This window comes from Nycticebus coucang, chromosome X, assembly GCF_027406575.1.
Source record: "Nycticebus coucang isolate mNycCou1 chromosome X, mNycCou1.pri, whole genome shotgun sequence".
NCBI classification, from domain to species: domain Eukaryota; kingdom Metazoa; phylum Chordata; class Mammalia; order Primates; family Lorisidae; genus Nycticebus; species Nycticebus coucang.
In genome coordinates this window covers 48,954,652-48,969,187 of record NC_069804.1, presented here as the reverse complement: position 1 = coordinate 48,969,187, position 14,536 = coordinate 48,954,652, and the positions used below count along the sequence as shown (strand labels likewise).

Genomic DNA, 14,536 nt, shown 5'->3' with positions numbered 1-14,536 from the left:
ACTTAGTTCCAGGTAACCCCTAGCAATTTGCCACCTTCGTGAACAAGAACAAGTGAAGGCATGGACTGACAACCATGCACACATAAAAAAATGATTTATAGAGACTGGTTTCTAGCTCTCTGCTGTGTACATTTTATATCCTGCTTTTATATTTTCCTTTTTCCTTGTGGATATCTTTTGAGTTTAGAGACTGGTTTCTAGCTTTCTGTTGCATATATTTTACATCCTGCTTCTATGGTTTCCTTTCTCCTTCTGGACATTTTTTGAGATTAATACCAAATTATGGAATAGAATAATAGCACAGCTGAATAATTATATTAAGTCCCATGAAGATGTAACAATTTCTCTAATGTATCACTTTCTGATATGGCTCCTGTCTAAAAAGAGAGGAACTGAAATTGGAAAAACTGACCAAATAATTGAACTGATCTACAAGCTGACCAATAAAAATCAACTCGGGGGGGGGGGGGGGGCCACAATATGACAAGAAGTTAACAGTAATACTATGGTTATTAAAATTCCTCTTAATAACATATTAAGTAACCATCACCAGCCTAAACATATATGTTGTTTATACACATTTTCATAAAATACTTAATCTCATCAAATGCCAACAAACACCATTAGGAAATGCAAGATTTTATTCAAATATTATAAATGTACCAGAAGTACAACACTCTGAGACACTGTAGGCAGATTGTTCCTGTTGACAATATAAAAACAACTCTTCTCTAGAAATGTTTTTCAACAAATCCCAGTAAATTTGGGATGTAATAAAAAATTCCTGATCCCAGCAATCAATAGCTATTTATAAATAAAAGCACGAAAATAGTTGTAACCTAAGTAAGTTCCTGCCAAATAAGGCTATATACTCTAAAACTCTCACCAAGCACCTACTCCATACTTTATAATTTTGTAGTTGTTCATTTAAGAAATAGCAAGATAAGTTAAAGCAGAAACATGAGGCACAGTTTGTGAAGAACATTTGATTGGCAAGAAAGAAAAACACACAGCAAGGGTGAATTCATAGATAAGGTGTGAGATATATCATCGTAGGAAGCAGCTATAGAATTTAAACTGAAAACATGAGAAAATGATAGTGACCAGGACAGATCAACAGAGCAGAGGGCACTTGTTAATTTAGACGCTGCAATGCTCTTATGCTATGTATCATTCAGTTTCATTTCTTAGATCAACTGAAAGATACAGAAATCATAGGTAGATAAGGAATAAAAAGATATAATAATTTTTCATAGCTACAATAGCCTCCTAACTTAAAACAGTCACACTGATTAAAGCGATCAAAACTGAAACTGATGACAACTTCACTTCACTACTAATTATATGTTCTTATTTTCCAGCCACAGGGAGGTTCACAAGTTACCACAGGTATATGAAAATTTGCTGGTATATCCATTCCTAAACTGAGTTAGAGATCCTGGCTTTTGGTTTCACCTAAATTGTTTCTTGTTTGCCATTAAGATTGTTTTCAATGTGTCAAAGGGAACTACAAATACCTAATTAAAAAATATCTGTCAATCTTCAACCTTGAAACTTAAAGAGTTACGTAAAATGGGGGGAAAAAAATTTGATTGGGGAATTTAAAGAGACCATAACACACACTCCTGGTCTCTTCATCCACAAAAATCAAGAAGGAAAAAACTACACTATCTCTGACATCACGTCTGAGTCTAAAAGTTTAGAATTTTGAATTCTATGAGTAGGATAGTCGATGAACTAAAAGATTACAATCATCCTACTTTATCCTTGGTTTTAAATATGATACAGTGAACATGTAATTAGGAGGCTTAATTTAGGATTTCTGTAAAGCAAGGCATAATTTAAGAGAAAAACAATTACAAAGTTTCTTTATAAAGATCAATTACAGCTTTGTAAAGTTCATAAAGAAACCCAGTGATCTGAATGATTATAATACTCTATATACTCAGGTGTTCTCTAACAATGCCCTACTTCCATACATGATCAAAAGCCAACAGAAACAAAAGCTAAGAGGGCAGAAAAAGGATCCTAGGAAAGTCACCCATGTCTAAAGTTCTATCTTTAGAGAAACTGTATCACATCATGCATATGTAAACAAACATTCTGTAATAAATATTCAGGGGGCCTAACAGGTGTATGACAGAGTCAATCATTGTCCTTTGGATTCTTAACAACACTCACTCACTCAGCTTAAAATTCTGAAGCACAGAAGGAACTCTGACAAAATCAGATAGGCTTCAAACAAAAAGTGTTTACATCAGGCTTTATAGTTTACAAAACGTATATTATCCGATTTAACCATCAAAACTCTATAGAGAGATGGTATTACTATGTATTTTGTTTTTGTTTTTTAAATAAATGAGGAAACAGGCCCCAAGAAGTTATTTAACTCAAGATCAAACTAAATGGCAATGCTAGGGCCAAGCACCAATCTTCCAACTCAATTTTTTTGTTTTTTATTAAAGCATGCTATTGTCTTGTCTGACAAACAGAAAAACAATGAGGCAAAGGCCATAATATAACAAAGCACTACACTTTACAACTTATAAAATATTATATGTTACTATAATATTTAATCCTTAACTCTGAAGTGGTGCCACCATTTTATAAATCAGAGAACTGAGAGTTTATAATCTGGTACCTAGTTACTGGACATTGCAAAGTACTAGCCAGTGCATTACAGAGGGAAGTGGTCAATATCGTGTAGATCTAAAGTAAAAATATTGGCCTGAGATCATAGTTGTCCCCAGTTCAAATAATCTAGAGATTATTAGTCCATAATGAGTGACTGAGAAATTCCAAATAGCTTTGTAACTAAACCTCCTTTAAAACAGAATCTTAAGGGCAGCACCTGTGGCTCAGTGAGTAGGACGCCAGCAGGTTCAAGCCCGGCCCCGGCTGAACTGCGACAGAAAAATAGCCGGGCATTGTGGCAGGCCTGTAGTCCCAGCTACTCGGGAGGCTGAGGCAAGAGAATGGCCTAAGCCGAAGAGCTGGAGGTTGCTATGAGCTGTGGCGCCAGTGCACTCTACCGAGGGTGATAAAGTGAGACTCTGTCTCTAAAAAAATAAAAAATTAAAAAAAAAAACAAAAACAGAATCTTAAACCAGATTCTTTAGGAACACATACAACTTTAATAATCTAAGGTGGGTCAACACTTTTGAAGGAACAATCTAATCATTTCAAGAGATTATTGAAAAATGTAGGTTTGCTAACACTCAGTATTTTATATTTATTACATACACATGTGCATATACACTATCAAACAAAAACAAAAAGTCATTTACTGAAAACAACTGGAATTATTAGTTTTATGTCTACTTACCACTGAAATGCATTGTAATGAAAGTAGACCAAACCAAGACCATATAAAAAGGCAGCATTCTGTAAAGGAAGGGAAAGAGAGTCTTTCAGGGAAAATATTTATACTTAGTATATATGATGTTATTAATTTAAAATATAGTATCCAAGATGTTTTAAGTTCCTAAAACTCTATCATATATTACAATATACTTTTAAACATCAAAATAAGTGATAAATCCAATCAACTTAGAGAAATATTCTGGTTTCTAATTAATCAAACCTGTCCTGAAATTAAAAAATATATATATATATCAACAGAATTCTATGGTGAAATCTAAAATAAAAATCTATTCTTCAGGAATAAGAAAAGGCTTAGACTATCCCTATTCTCTATTGCTTGCTTCTGCATTCTTTCTCTGGTCTTTTCTGCTTCTTAAACTGGATTTAATTTTATGTTCCATATTGCCAGAAAGGCTATTAGAATTCAAATTAAATACCCAATATAAACCTTGAACAAATTTTAGTATTTAAAAAAAATTATATGCTAAAACAAAACCTTGTCATTAACATTTTGGGCGTTCAACATCACTGACTCCTTTTGCAGAATAAATCAAACAGATACCAATACTTATCCTGACCAATTTTGACCTCTGACCTTCAAATAACAACTAGCTGTTTTTCAAAGAGAGCAAATGTTTCAGTACCTAGTTGGATCACTAATAAGCAAATCTGCTTTATTAACGAAAAGCTTTTACACTTAGTCTGTGAACAAATTTTTCTAAAATTTCTAATTTTAAGTGACTTTTTCTAAATTCTAAAGGTTTAAAATTTTTAAACTATTATTAAGATCCTTCCTGTCATACCATGTTAGGTGTATTTCCCAAGATGCAGGCCCTGAGACAAATGTTTTAGTACAAGTACTTTGTTTGGTAAGTTACCCGAGGAAATACCTGCAAGGGAACAGAGAAATGAGGTCGGGAAAGAAAGAAAACCAATGAAGAGTACATTATGGAGCTGATTATGGATGTGGGCAACTGGGACTCCGCACTGGGGATCTCTGGGAGACAGTGTGAAATACTCGTGGGCCATCTTTCTGTAGGGGTAAGGGAACTAGGAACCTATGACTTCTGTCAGTCATTGGTTTGAGAAAACAATGATCTATGATGTTTAAAGCCAAAAAAGTAAACAAGCTAAGCAAGTTTAGCATGTCTTTTGTTAAAAATACTAAACTTTGTTATAGGATTCCACTATGCATTTCCTTTGAATTCTAAGTGCCTTCCTAGAAACACTTAAAAAAATGTTTAAAGACAATGTTTAAGTGTATCAAAACGCAATAAATTGGGTAATTTATTTGCATTAAGTCCTTATTACCCACAATTTCCCAATGAAGAAATTATGATACAGGGGTATTCATAAAGGCCTCGGACAACATCCATTTCAAAAATTGACTTTTTTTTATTTAGTCAGAACTATTTTTAATTAGGATCATTCATTTACTATCGCACCCCCTAGGTTCCAGGGTTGAATAAGACAAATGGAATAATACTTCCCTTGCTCTCAAGAAGTCTGCAGGCTCGGCACCCATAGCTCAGTGGTTAGGGCACCAGCCATATAAACTGAGGGAGCCAGGTTGTTAGCCTGGGCCAGCTAAACAACAATGACAACAGCAACAAAAAAATAGCCAGGCATTGTGGCAGGCACCTGTAGTCCCAGCTACTTGGGAGGCTGAAGCAAGAGAATCATTTAAGCCCAAGAGTTTGAGGTTGCTGTGAGTTCTGACACCAAGGCACTCTACCAAGGGTTACATAATGAGAATCTATCTCAAAACACACACACACACACATATACAATATAGGGGGTAGGAGAGGAATTATGGATATGTATATTCAGAATGCCAGAGTAGTTATTTCAGTCATGAAGTAGTCCACCCAGAAAGTCAAGATCTGAAAGACAATGCAGGGGGAGCAAGCCTTGGGTACAGAATTCTAAGATCTTTCACCTATTTAGGCAACTGCCTAAAGAAAGTGGGATGGGGTGGCAACATAAATTTCAGCTTTCAGAAGGCCCAACTTCCTTACTTCGTTCATACTTCATCCTTCTCCCTCTAGCACATCTTATCCTATCACTGCCACCCTATAAATTCTATAAAATATTTAAGATCTATTTAAATGCTACCTTCCCCATGAAACTTTGCTGTTTGTCCCATCTCAAACTGGAAGGGATCTTTCGAACCTCTAAATTTGGTCTCAGTACAATGTTTCCATCACCTGACATTATTATGTAATAGAAACTAGTTTTATGCAAAACACCATCATCATTTCTTTTTAAAGGTTCTAACAACCCTGTGATGTGATACAGGGCTTCATTTATAGAATGAAGAAACTGAGGATCAGAATATAAGAAACTTGCTCAAGGAGAGAGGTACTCTAAAGTAGCAGATGTGGGAACTGAATCTAGGTCAACTTCCAGAATTCACTCTTAACTACTATACAAGGTCTGATAATTAAGTTTGCAAACTTTTGCAAACTTGCCACCATGTGCTTACACTGGCAGCACTGTACAAACAACTCAGGTGAGATTTCATAACCTTAGGGTATCACTGTCTCACATCTGTGTTCGTGCTGACGTGTGGCAGTGTCTTGCTGAATGGCATTCGTTGTTGTTGTTGCGAGAATGTTGGAGCTTGAATTAGAGCAACAAACAAACATTCACAAATTTCTTGCTAAACTTGGCCAAAAGTGGTAGTAAAATCAGGGACATGTGGGCAGCGCCTGTGGCTCAGTGGGTAGGGCACCAGCCCCATATACGGAGGGTGGCAGGTTCAAAGCTGGCCCTGGCCAAACTGCAACAAATAATAACTGGGCGTTGTGGCGGGCGCCTGTAGTCCCAGCTACTCGGGAGGCTGAGGCAAGAGAATTGCCTAAGCCCAGGAGCTGGAGGTTGCTGTGAGCTGTGATGCCACAGCACTCTACCGCAGGCAACAAAGTGAGATTGTGTCTCAAAAAAGAAAAGAAAAGAAAAAAAAAAAAAATCAGGCAGGGACATGTTAATCCAAATGTATGGAGATAATGCCATGAAGAAAACATCACTGTACAAATGGATTAAACATTTTTCTGAGGGGAGAGAAGGTGTCACTGATGAAGAGATGTCAGGGGAGCCAATAGCAAGCAGAACTAATAAAAAAAAAAAACTTTGCCGGTAGGGCGCCGGCCCCATATACCGAAGGTGGTGGGTTCAAACCCGGTCCCGGCCAAACTGCAACCAAAAAATAGCCGGGCGTTGTGGTGGGCGCCTGTAGTCCCAGCTACTCGGGAGGCTGAGGCAAGAGAATCGCTTAAGCCCAGGAGTTGGAGGTTGCTGTGAGCTGTGTGATGCCACGGCACTCTACCGAGGGCCATAAAGTGAGACTCTGTCTCTACAAAAAAAAAATAAAAACTTTGCAAAACTTCATCTAATTGTGAGTTAAAATCATCAGGTGACTGTGAGAAGCACAGCAGACCAAGTAAACACTGATAGAGAAACAGGAAAATCTTAACTGAAAATCTTGGCCAACAAATGGCTCTTGCGTCACAACAATGCACCAGTTCACATGGCACTGCCTTGTGAGGGAGTTTTTAGCCTGTAAACAAATCACTGTATAGGAATGCCCTCCCTAATCACCTGATTTTTCCAGTAATGACTGTTCTCTTAACCTGAAGATAAAGGAAATTTGGAAGACATTTTGATGACATTCAGGACGTCGAGAGTAATATAACGACAGCTCTGATGGCCATTCCAGAAGAAGAGTTCCAAAATTGCTTTGAAGGGCTGACTAGGCGCTGGCATCAGGGCATAGCTTCCCCAGGAGTACTCAGAAGGTTACCATAGTGATATTCAGCAAGGAGGTATGTGACACTTTTTTTTTAGAATGAGTTCATGAATTTAATTGTCAGACCGTATATTTTTGTTATTTGCATATTGGCTAAATTCCATTCCATCAAACAAAAACACCACAAATACAGGCATGCTAATCGTGTGCCTGGATTCACTGTTATCACTTAGTACACTGTGCTTCTATATAGCAGATGCCCAAAGATTTACTAAATCAAATCACCCAATACTTAAGTGTGTATGTTCAGTTCCCTTAAGTGACATAGAACTAGTATAAAGCATGGTCCCAATCTATTCATTAGGGACTAAATCTCATTTTTCCAGAATAACAGTGACTCAAATATTTATTGAGCACCCATTATGAGTCATAGCAGAGTTATAGGCACTAGGAAGATAATATTAGGGTTCAGGACACACTACTCCAAAATACCATTCAGCATCTTGGTATAATGAATACTTAAGCCTTAAGCTGAAAGAATTCCTCTGGAGGAGGTTATAAGACCCTCAGAAAGGAGGTGCTTTCCCTACACCTGTTATCTCCAAAGAAGAAGGGACATGGACAGGAATATGAACAGTGTTTTTCTCTCCCCTATAGTAGTGAACAAAAACAGAAATCCTTATCCTCAATGAGGATACCACCTAATGACAAATGAGCATACCATCTAATGACAAAATGTATGAAATTAAGTACACACTCCAAGTTACAAACACTTAAAAGTTAATAAAGTATAAGAAAAAGAGGTACTGTAGTACTTGGGTACTACATCTCAAGGATGACTGGGAAAGGAGAAATAAGACATCTCAGTCCAAGGTTCTAAACTACACATCATCTTCAGAAATAGTGACTTGAGGGGGGAGGAGGGGGCTATACATGTATTCCTTCCAAAAATACCAATATGTTAATAGTATCTCTTCTGAGAAACACAGTAAACATAGTATGTAAAAGGATGGCCTGACAAAGATCCCAACCTAAAAAATTGATAAGAATGCTATCAGTTTATGCTGAGGGACCTTATACAATGTCTACAGTGAAGTTATCATCAAGAATGTGGTTTATTGGCGGCGCCTGTGGCTCAGTGAGTAGGGCGCCGGCCCCATATGCCAAGGGTGGCGGGTTCAAACCCAGCCCCAGCCAAAGTGCAACAAAAAAATATCCGGGCGTTGTGGTGGGCGCCTACAGTCCCAGCTACTCCGAAGGCTGAGGCAAGAGAATGGCCTAAGCCCAGGAGTTAGAGGTTGCTGTGAGCTGTGTGACACCACGGCACTCTACCCAAGGGCGGTACAGTGAGACTCTGTCTCTACAAAAAAAAAAAAAAGAATGAGATTCTGTCTCAAAAAAAAAAAAAAAAAATCACCTTTAAAAAAAAAGAATGTGGTTTATTAAGTTAGCAGCTCACCAATACCAGAGTCCACAGTGGTGTTTTCACTGATCCCCAAGAGCTTTTAAGATAAACTCCTGAATACCCTTTCTTATGTAATTAGGGCTCCAGGTTGTACAACCCCAGAGGTGAGAGAGGAACACTCTGCAGTCCTCTGGAATTAAGACACTACCAACTTTTAAAAGCAGGGGAGAGGGTATTCCTCAGCTTCTCTGTTTCCTCAGACTATTTCCAAATTGCATAAAAGTGCACTGAGGGTTCATGCCTCCACTTTCATGAACTAGAAAACAGGAGTGATAAATTATATAAACAGCAAACTTAGGACAGTGGTTCTCAACCTTCCTAATGCCGTGACCCTTTAATACAGTTCCTCGTGTTGTAGTGACCCCCAACCATAAAACTATTTTTGTTGCTACTTCATAACTGTACTTTTGCTATTGTTATGAATCATAATGTAAATCTGATATGCAGGATGTATTTAGGTGACCCTGTTAGAGGGTCTTTCAACCCCCAAAGGGGTCGCGACCCACAGGTTGAGAACCGCTGCTTCAGGACAAGATGAAATAAAGAAAAAGTTAGCAACCTTATATTAGACCTTCTCCCTGCCAAATTTTCTTAAATCTGTAAATGCCTGGAAGGCATTATTGGTTGGCTGGCTGTTTGTTCCTGGCCACTTGCAGTGAGAAAAACCTGGTGATGTGACACAGTTCCTGCCATTGAGACAAGCAGATTTCTACTATGGAATTTCCAGGAAAGCTTTTGCTTTCTTTGCATAAATGACGTCCTTCCATTTCTTCTTCCCTCTTTCTATTATTTTGTCATGGGTATCAGAGTGCTGAGGACTCTACCAAATACCAAAGTGGTAAGAAAGTTACTTTTAACTGAAAACATCTGAACAATCAGCAGTTATCTATCTAAGCTGACCCTCCCTGCTAGGGAGTTTGCTGATTGGGTGAAGACTGACCCCTTAGCACTGGGAAGTAGGAATCCCACTATCCATTAGCATCAAAGAGCCCAACAGAAAAAGGCAAAACTATGGAGACAGGAGAGGGAGGATGAAGAGGTAGAGTACAAATTTTTAGGGCAGTGAAAATACTCTGTCCAATACTTACTGGCACTATATATTTGTCCAAAAATATAGAATGTACAACACTAACAGTGAACCCTAATTTAAACTATGGACTCTAGGTGATAATGACATGCCAATGTAGGTTCATCAACTGTAACAAATGTATCACTCTGGCAGGTGATACTGGCAATAGGGTAGGCTATGCATATGTAGGGGCAGGGAGTATATGAGAAATCTCTGTACCTTCCCCTCAGTTTTGCTGTGAACCTAAAACTGCTATTCCATACTTTCTACTCTTAACCACCATCCTTTGATATATAAACCTTCATCTCTGGTTATTCAGAATTTCTCTCAAGTATGGGGTAAAAAAAACTTTGTCTTTTCTCCTATTAATCAGTCTACGGTAAGTTAATTTGCAGGCCCCCAACCACTAGGCCAAAGTTGGAAGAGGAGAAAGTATTTTCACCCAACAGTGATAAGCAGCAACTCTAGGAAAAATCAAATTGAACAAAGACTAGCATGGCGGTCACAAACATACAAAAGAAAGAAGCTTTAAAGACCACAGTAGGGTGCCAATAAATTCAAGATCAGAACAACATCACCACCACCACCACCACACATGTGAGGGTAGAGCTATTTTCTATATACCATGATCTGGGGTTTTTTAAGGAAAATTAGACCAACTACCCTGGGAGCACGTAGCAGTTAAGTAGCACCAGTGAGATGACAACTGTTTTCCAAACAAAGAGAAGGGAGGGTAGGATTAAAAGAAGAGAATGTTAGTAAAACTAATATTAAAGCTTCTAAAACTTTTATTAAACAAGATCCAAGTCAACAGTAATCATTTAGGACAACCACAGTAATCCCCTCTAATCTGCAGCTTCACTTTCCACAGTTCCAAGTTACCAGTGGTCAACCATGGTCTGAAAATATTAAATAGAAAATTCTAGAAATAAATAATTCATAAGTTTTAAACTACATGCCATTCTGCATAGCGTGATAAAACTTTGTGTCTTCTCAAGCCATCCAGCCCACTTTGCCCCATCCCATCCTACCTCAAACATGAATCATCCTTCTCTCCAGCATATTAATGCTGTTAATCCCTTATTAGCCCTCTTGATTACAGTAACATATCAATAAAGTTTAGTACTAACTATATTTTCAGGAATTCACTGAACTGGCCTTGGAACATATGCCCCATGAATAAGAGGGATTACTTTAATTAGGATATAAATAATGACATGATCAAGATATTATTGTTGTTACATTGCCATTTTGGGGGTGGAATAACAACTTTTTTTTTTTTTTTTTTTTTTGCAGTTTTTGGCCAGGGTTGGGTTTGAACCTGCCACCTCCGGCATATGGGGCTGGCGCCCTACCCCTTTGAGCCACAAGCGCTACCCAAAATAACAACTTGATTATAGCTACCACCAAGCATCCCAAACACTAGTAATCACCTTTAAAGACAACCATATTTTTATGCTAGGATATAGAATAAAATCATGACCAATCATAAAAAAAATTAAATGTCTTAGTCTTATTGTGCTATGACACTAATTCCACAAAGCTAGTGATACACAGTTCAGAGTGAAGAGGGAATTCTGTTAACTCTACTGGGGACCCAAAAAGGGGGAAGCAGGTGAAAATAAAGATGGTGGCATGAATTTCCAAATGCTTTCTTTCTGGTTACCTCCACCTGTTGTATACACTATGAATACCTGAGACTACATGAATCTTGCACTGACTGAATAAAGAGCGTTTAATGCTCTAAAGGTCTACTGTAGATTTTAGATAGTGGTAACAATCTTAACAGTTGAACAAGCCGAAAAGTAATTCTATTTTTCTTCTTTCACCTCCTCGCCACCAATAAAGTAAATGCATTCTATTCACAAAGCTCACTTGACAATATAAAAACCTTTGAATCTATCCCTCCTCCATTCCTAGTGCTTTTCTCTAGGTTATTTAGGAACTCAATTTTTATCTAACTGACCTATTATTTCAACGGTTTCCTAACCTGTCTCCCAAATTCTAGCCTCTCCTCCATTTCTCTTTCAATCTGCCTTCAAAACCTCTGCCAACAAGCTTTCAAAAACTCAAAAATGAAAGTGTCAAACACTTTCTATTTTAAACTCCTACAAAACATCCGTATAACCTAGCCAATTGATTTTATGACTCTAGAGAATTTTCCCAATCTCATAGCCACCACTTTGGTCAGCACAAATAACAAGCAGGTCTGCGAATTATGTTCTTACACATTTGTGATTTTAATCATGTTTGCTTTCTCTGCCTGAAAAGCTATTGCTATCTTTCTCTCAACTCACTTCTCCATCAGGCAAATTCCTACCCATTCTTTAACACAACACTCACCTCTTCCTTATAGAAGTAATATCTGACATACTTCCAAACTCAGAGAAAGTTACGGTTTCTGATACAAGTTTCTAAATAAATACCCATATCTATTACAGATATCGTTTATCTCCTTCACTAGAATATAAGTCTATAAATGGTAGAGATGGAACCCAAGTTGTCTCAATGGCAAAGGAACTGATACATGTAAGTTACTTAGCAAAGATTTTCTCTCAAATAAATAAATCTTAGTCTTTAAAAACCTGTTACACATTTTTCATCAAGGAATACTTTCCTATGCAATTCATACCAAATCACTTCTTTAATAGTCTGAACTACCTTCTCCAGGCATCCTCAAACTTTTTAAACAGGGGGCCAATTCACTGTCTCTCAGACCATTGGAGGGCTGGACTATAGTTTAAAAAAAAAAAAAAAACTATGAACAAATTCCTATGCACACTGCACGTATCTTATTTTGAAGTAAAAAAAACAAAACGAGAACAAATACAATCACACCAACTCATGTGGCCCACGGGCCGCAGTTTGAGGACCCCTGTTCCAGACAATTAAAAGAATTACAGTCATACAACAAAAGAGGTTGGCTAAAATTACTATATGCATCAAAGCCAAAGTTACATACAGCACAAATTCTGCTTCCAAAACATATCTGTAGTATTGCACAGAAATCATGAAATTAGGCTGCTGAGGCCATCAGACCGGGGTGAGAATCCTAGCCTTGTCACTTACTAGCTGTAACATTGATGAAACAGGTTAAGAGATCTCAATTTCTTCATCTTTGTAAAACAGAGAAAGCAGTATGTCTTTTTCATAAAGTTGTTTTGAGAAATTAAATGAGACAATACATGTAAAATACTACATTGCACACTATTTTGCAAAAACATAGTTTTTCTTACTATTAAAGTCCTAACTAGTCTTATGATCAGACAAAATAAAGACATTTCCACAGACTCCCGTGCAGCTACATAGTGCTCATGTTACTAAGTTCTCACTTACTATGTAGAGATGTACACCATTTCATCATTCCTTTAAAGAAAAGGACTGTTGCCTTCTGCTTCCTCTTCCTCTGACCAGTTCCCTCAAATGCAGAACCATAAACTCCAAGGTATCTTGGACTATGCAGTCAAGGGTAACAGACTGTCAATAGGAAATTTTTAAAAACCTAGAAGGACCTGTGTCCCCTAACCACCATGAGTGAAGAAAGTCACCTTGCTACCACTAGAATCTCTACCTATAGACTATTAGAAATATTAGACAATCTCGTTTATGCAACAATTTAAGTCTCTGTAATAAATATAATACATGGAATCCATATCTAATGTGTGAACTAAAATAAAATCTTAAGGCTTCCCCTAAGCAGCTAACTGGACTCCCTCTTCTAGGCTAAGAGAATCCCTAAAACTGAGTTGGCTAGCCAAGAGAAAGGAAATCAGGCCTCATCCTGCCTCCTCCCCCTTCTCAGAGAAGTCCTTCGTGACTCACTAACAGGCCTAAGGTTACTCAAGACCTACCAGCAGGTCCTCAATACAAGTAACAAACCACTTAAGTCAGACAGGTGCTTTGTCTCTAATTAACAGACCCTTTATCTTAAGCATTCCTTTTCACTGACTCCTAATCTTTTTTAGACAAAGCCTTAATCTCTCAGCCAAATGTCAACTAAATAATCTTTAAATCCACCTATCACCTGTAAGCACCACCCCCTTCCAAAAGATGTCCTACCTTGTTGGATCAAACCAATGTATGTTTTACATGTATTGATTTATGACTTCACCTGCAATTCCCATCTGCCTAAAATGTATGAAACCAAACTGCAACCCCACTCACAAGGCCACTTGCTCAACCTTCTTGAGTGTAGCTCTGGGTCATGATCCTCAAATTTGGCTGAAAACAAACCTCCTTATTTTACTGAGGTCAGTTTCTTCTCCATCAACGTATCTAATATGCCATCCCACATATATGCCATCATGTCTTCAAGTGTGATTTCTAGAAGCAGAATTACTAGGTCAAATGGTATGAATATTTCAGGGTTATATTGCATATTGCCAAATGCCATCCACTGGTTCAACAACGCAAATGATTATACTTAAATCACAAATTAAAGGACTTTTTTAAAAGTGTACCAACATTTTCATTTACATTTTCTTAAACTATGGTACAACAACTAAAAGACTCCAATACATTCCATTTCCAAAAATATGGACAATGGCAAATAAAGTATATAGGAAAATTTTCCTGATATAAAACTATTAAAAATGGTAAATAAAATATTTGAAACCTATCTTTATAAATGAATGGCTGAGTTGTCAACAAAAGTAAAAAGGCCAAAAACTCCAAAAAAGAAATACAAAAAGGTAAGCAAACACTAAAAGCCAATAAAATACCCTGAGACTTAAAGCTTTGTTTTCAATAGCCATGTAGAGTGGGAGACAAATTAGGTACTACACAGTTGTAACCAAGATTTGACATAAAGTTCAGTCCTTAGAGGTTCTTTTTTCATAAAATGATAAATTCAAAAATATTCTTCTCCACAGCAAAACACAAAAATAAAACA

General features: G+C 37.4%; 1 protein-coding gene across 15 annotated transcripts in view; it reads right to left on the bottom strand.

Moving 5' to 3' along the window:
- KDM6A (lysine demethylase 6A) overlaps positions 1–14,536 on the bottom strand; it is a 217,517-nt gene that overhangs the window by 109,939 nt on the left and 93,042 nt on the right. For all 15 annotated transcript variants that reach the window (XM_053579398.1, XM_053579400.1, XM_053579399.1 and 12 more), the window contains exon 5: positions 3,326–3,384. In XM_053579398.1, coding sequence (XP_053435373.1) covers positions 3,326–3,384 — 59 coding nt within the window. The remainder of the gene's footprint in view (positions 1–3,325; positions 3,385–14,536) is intronic.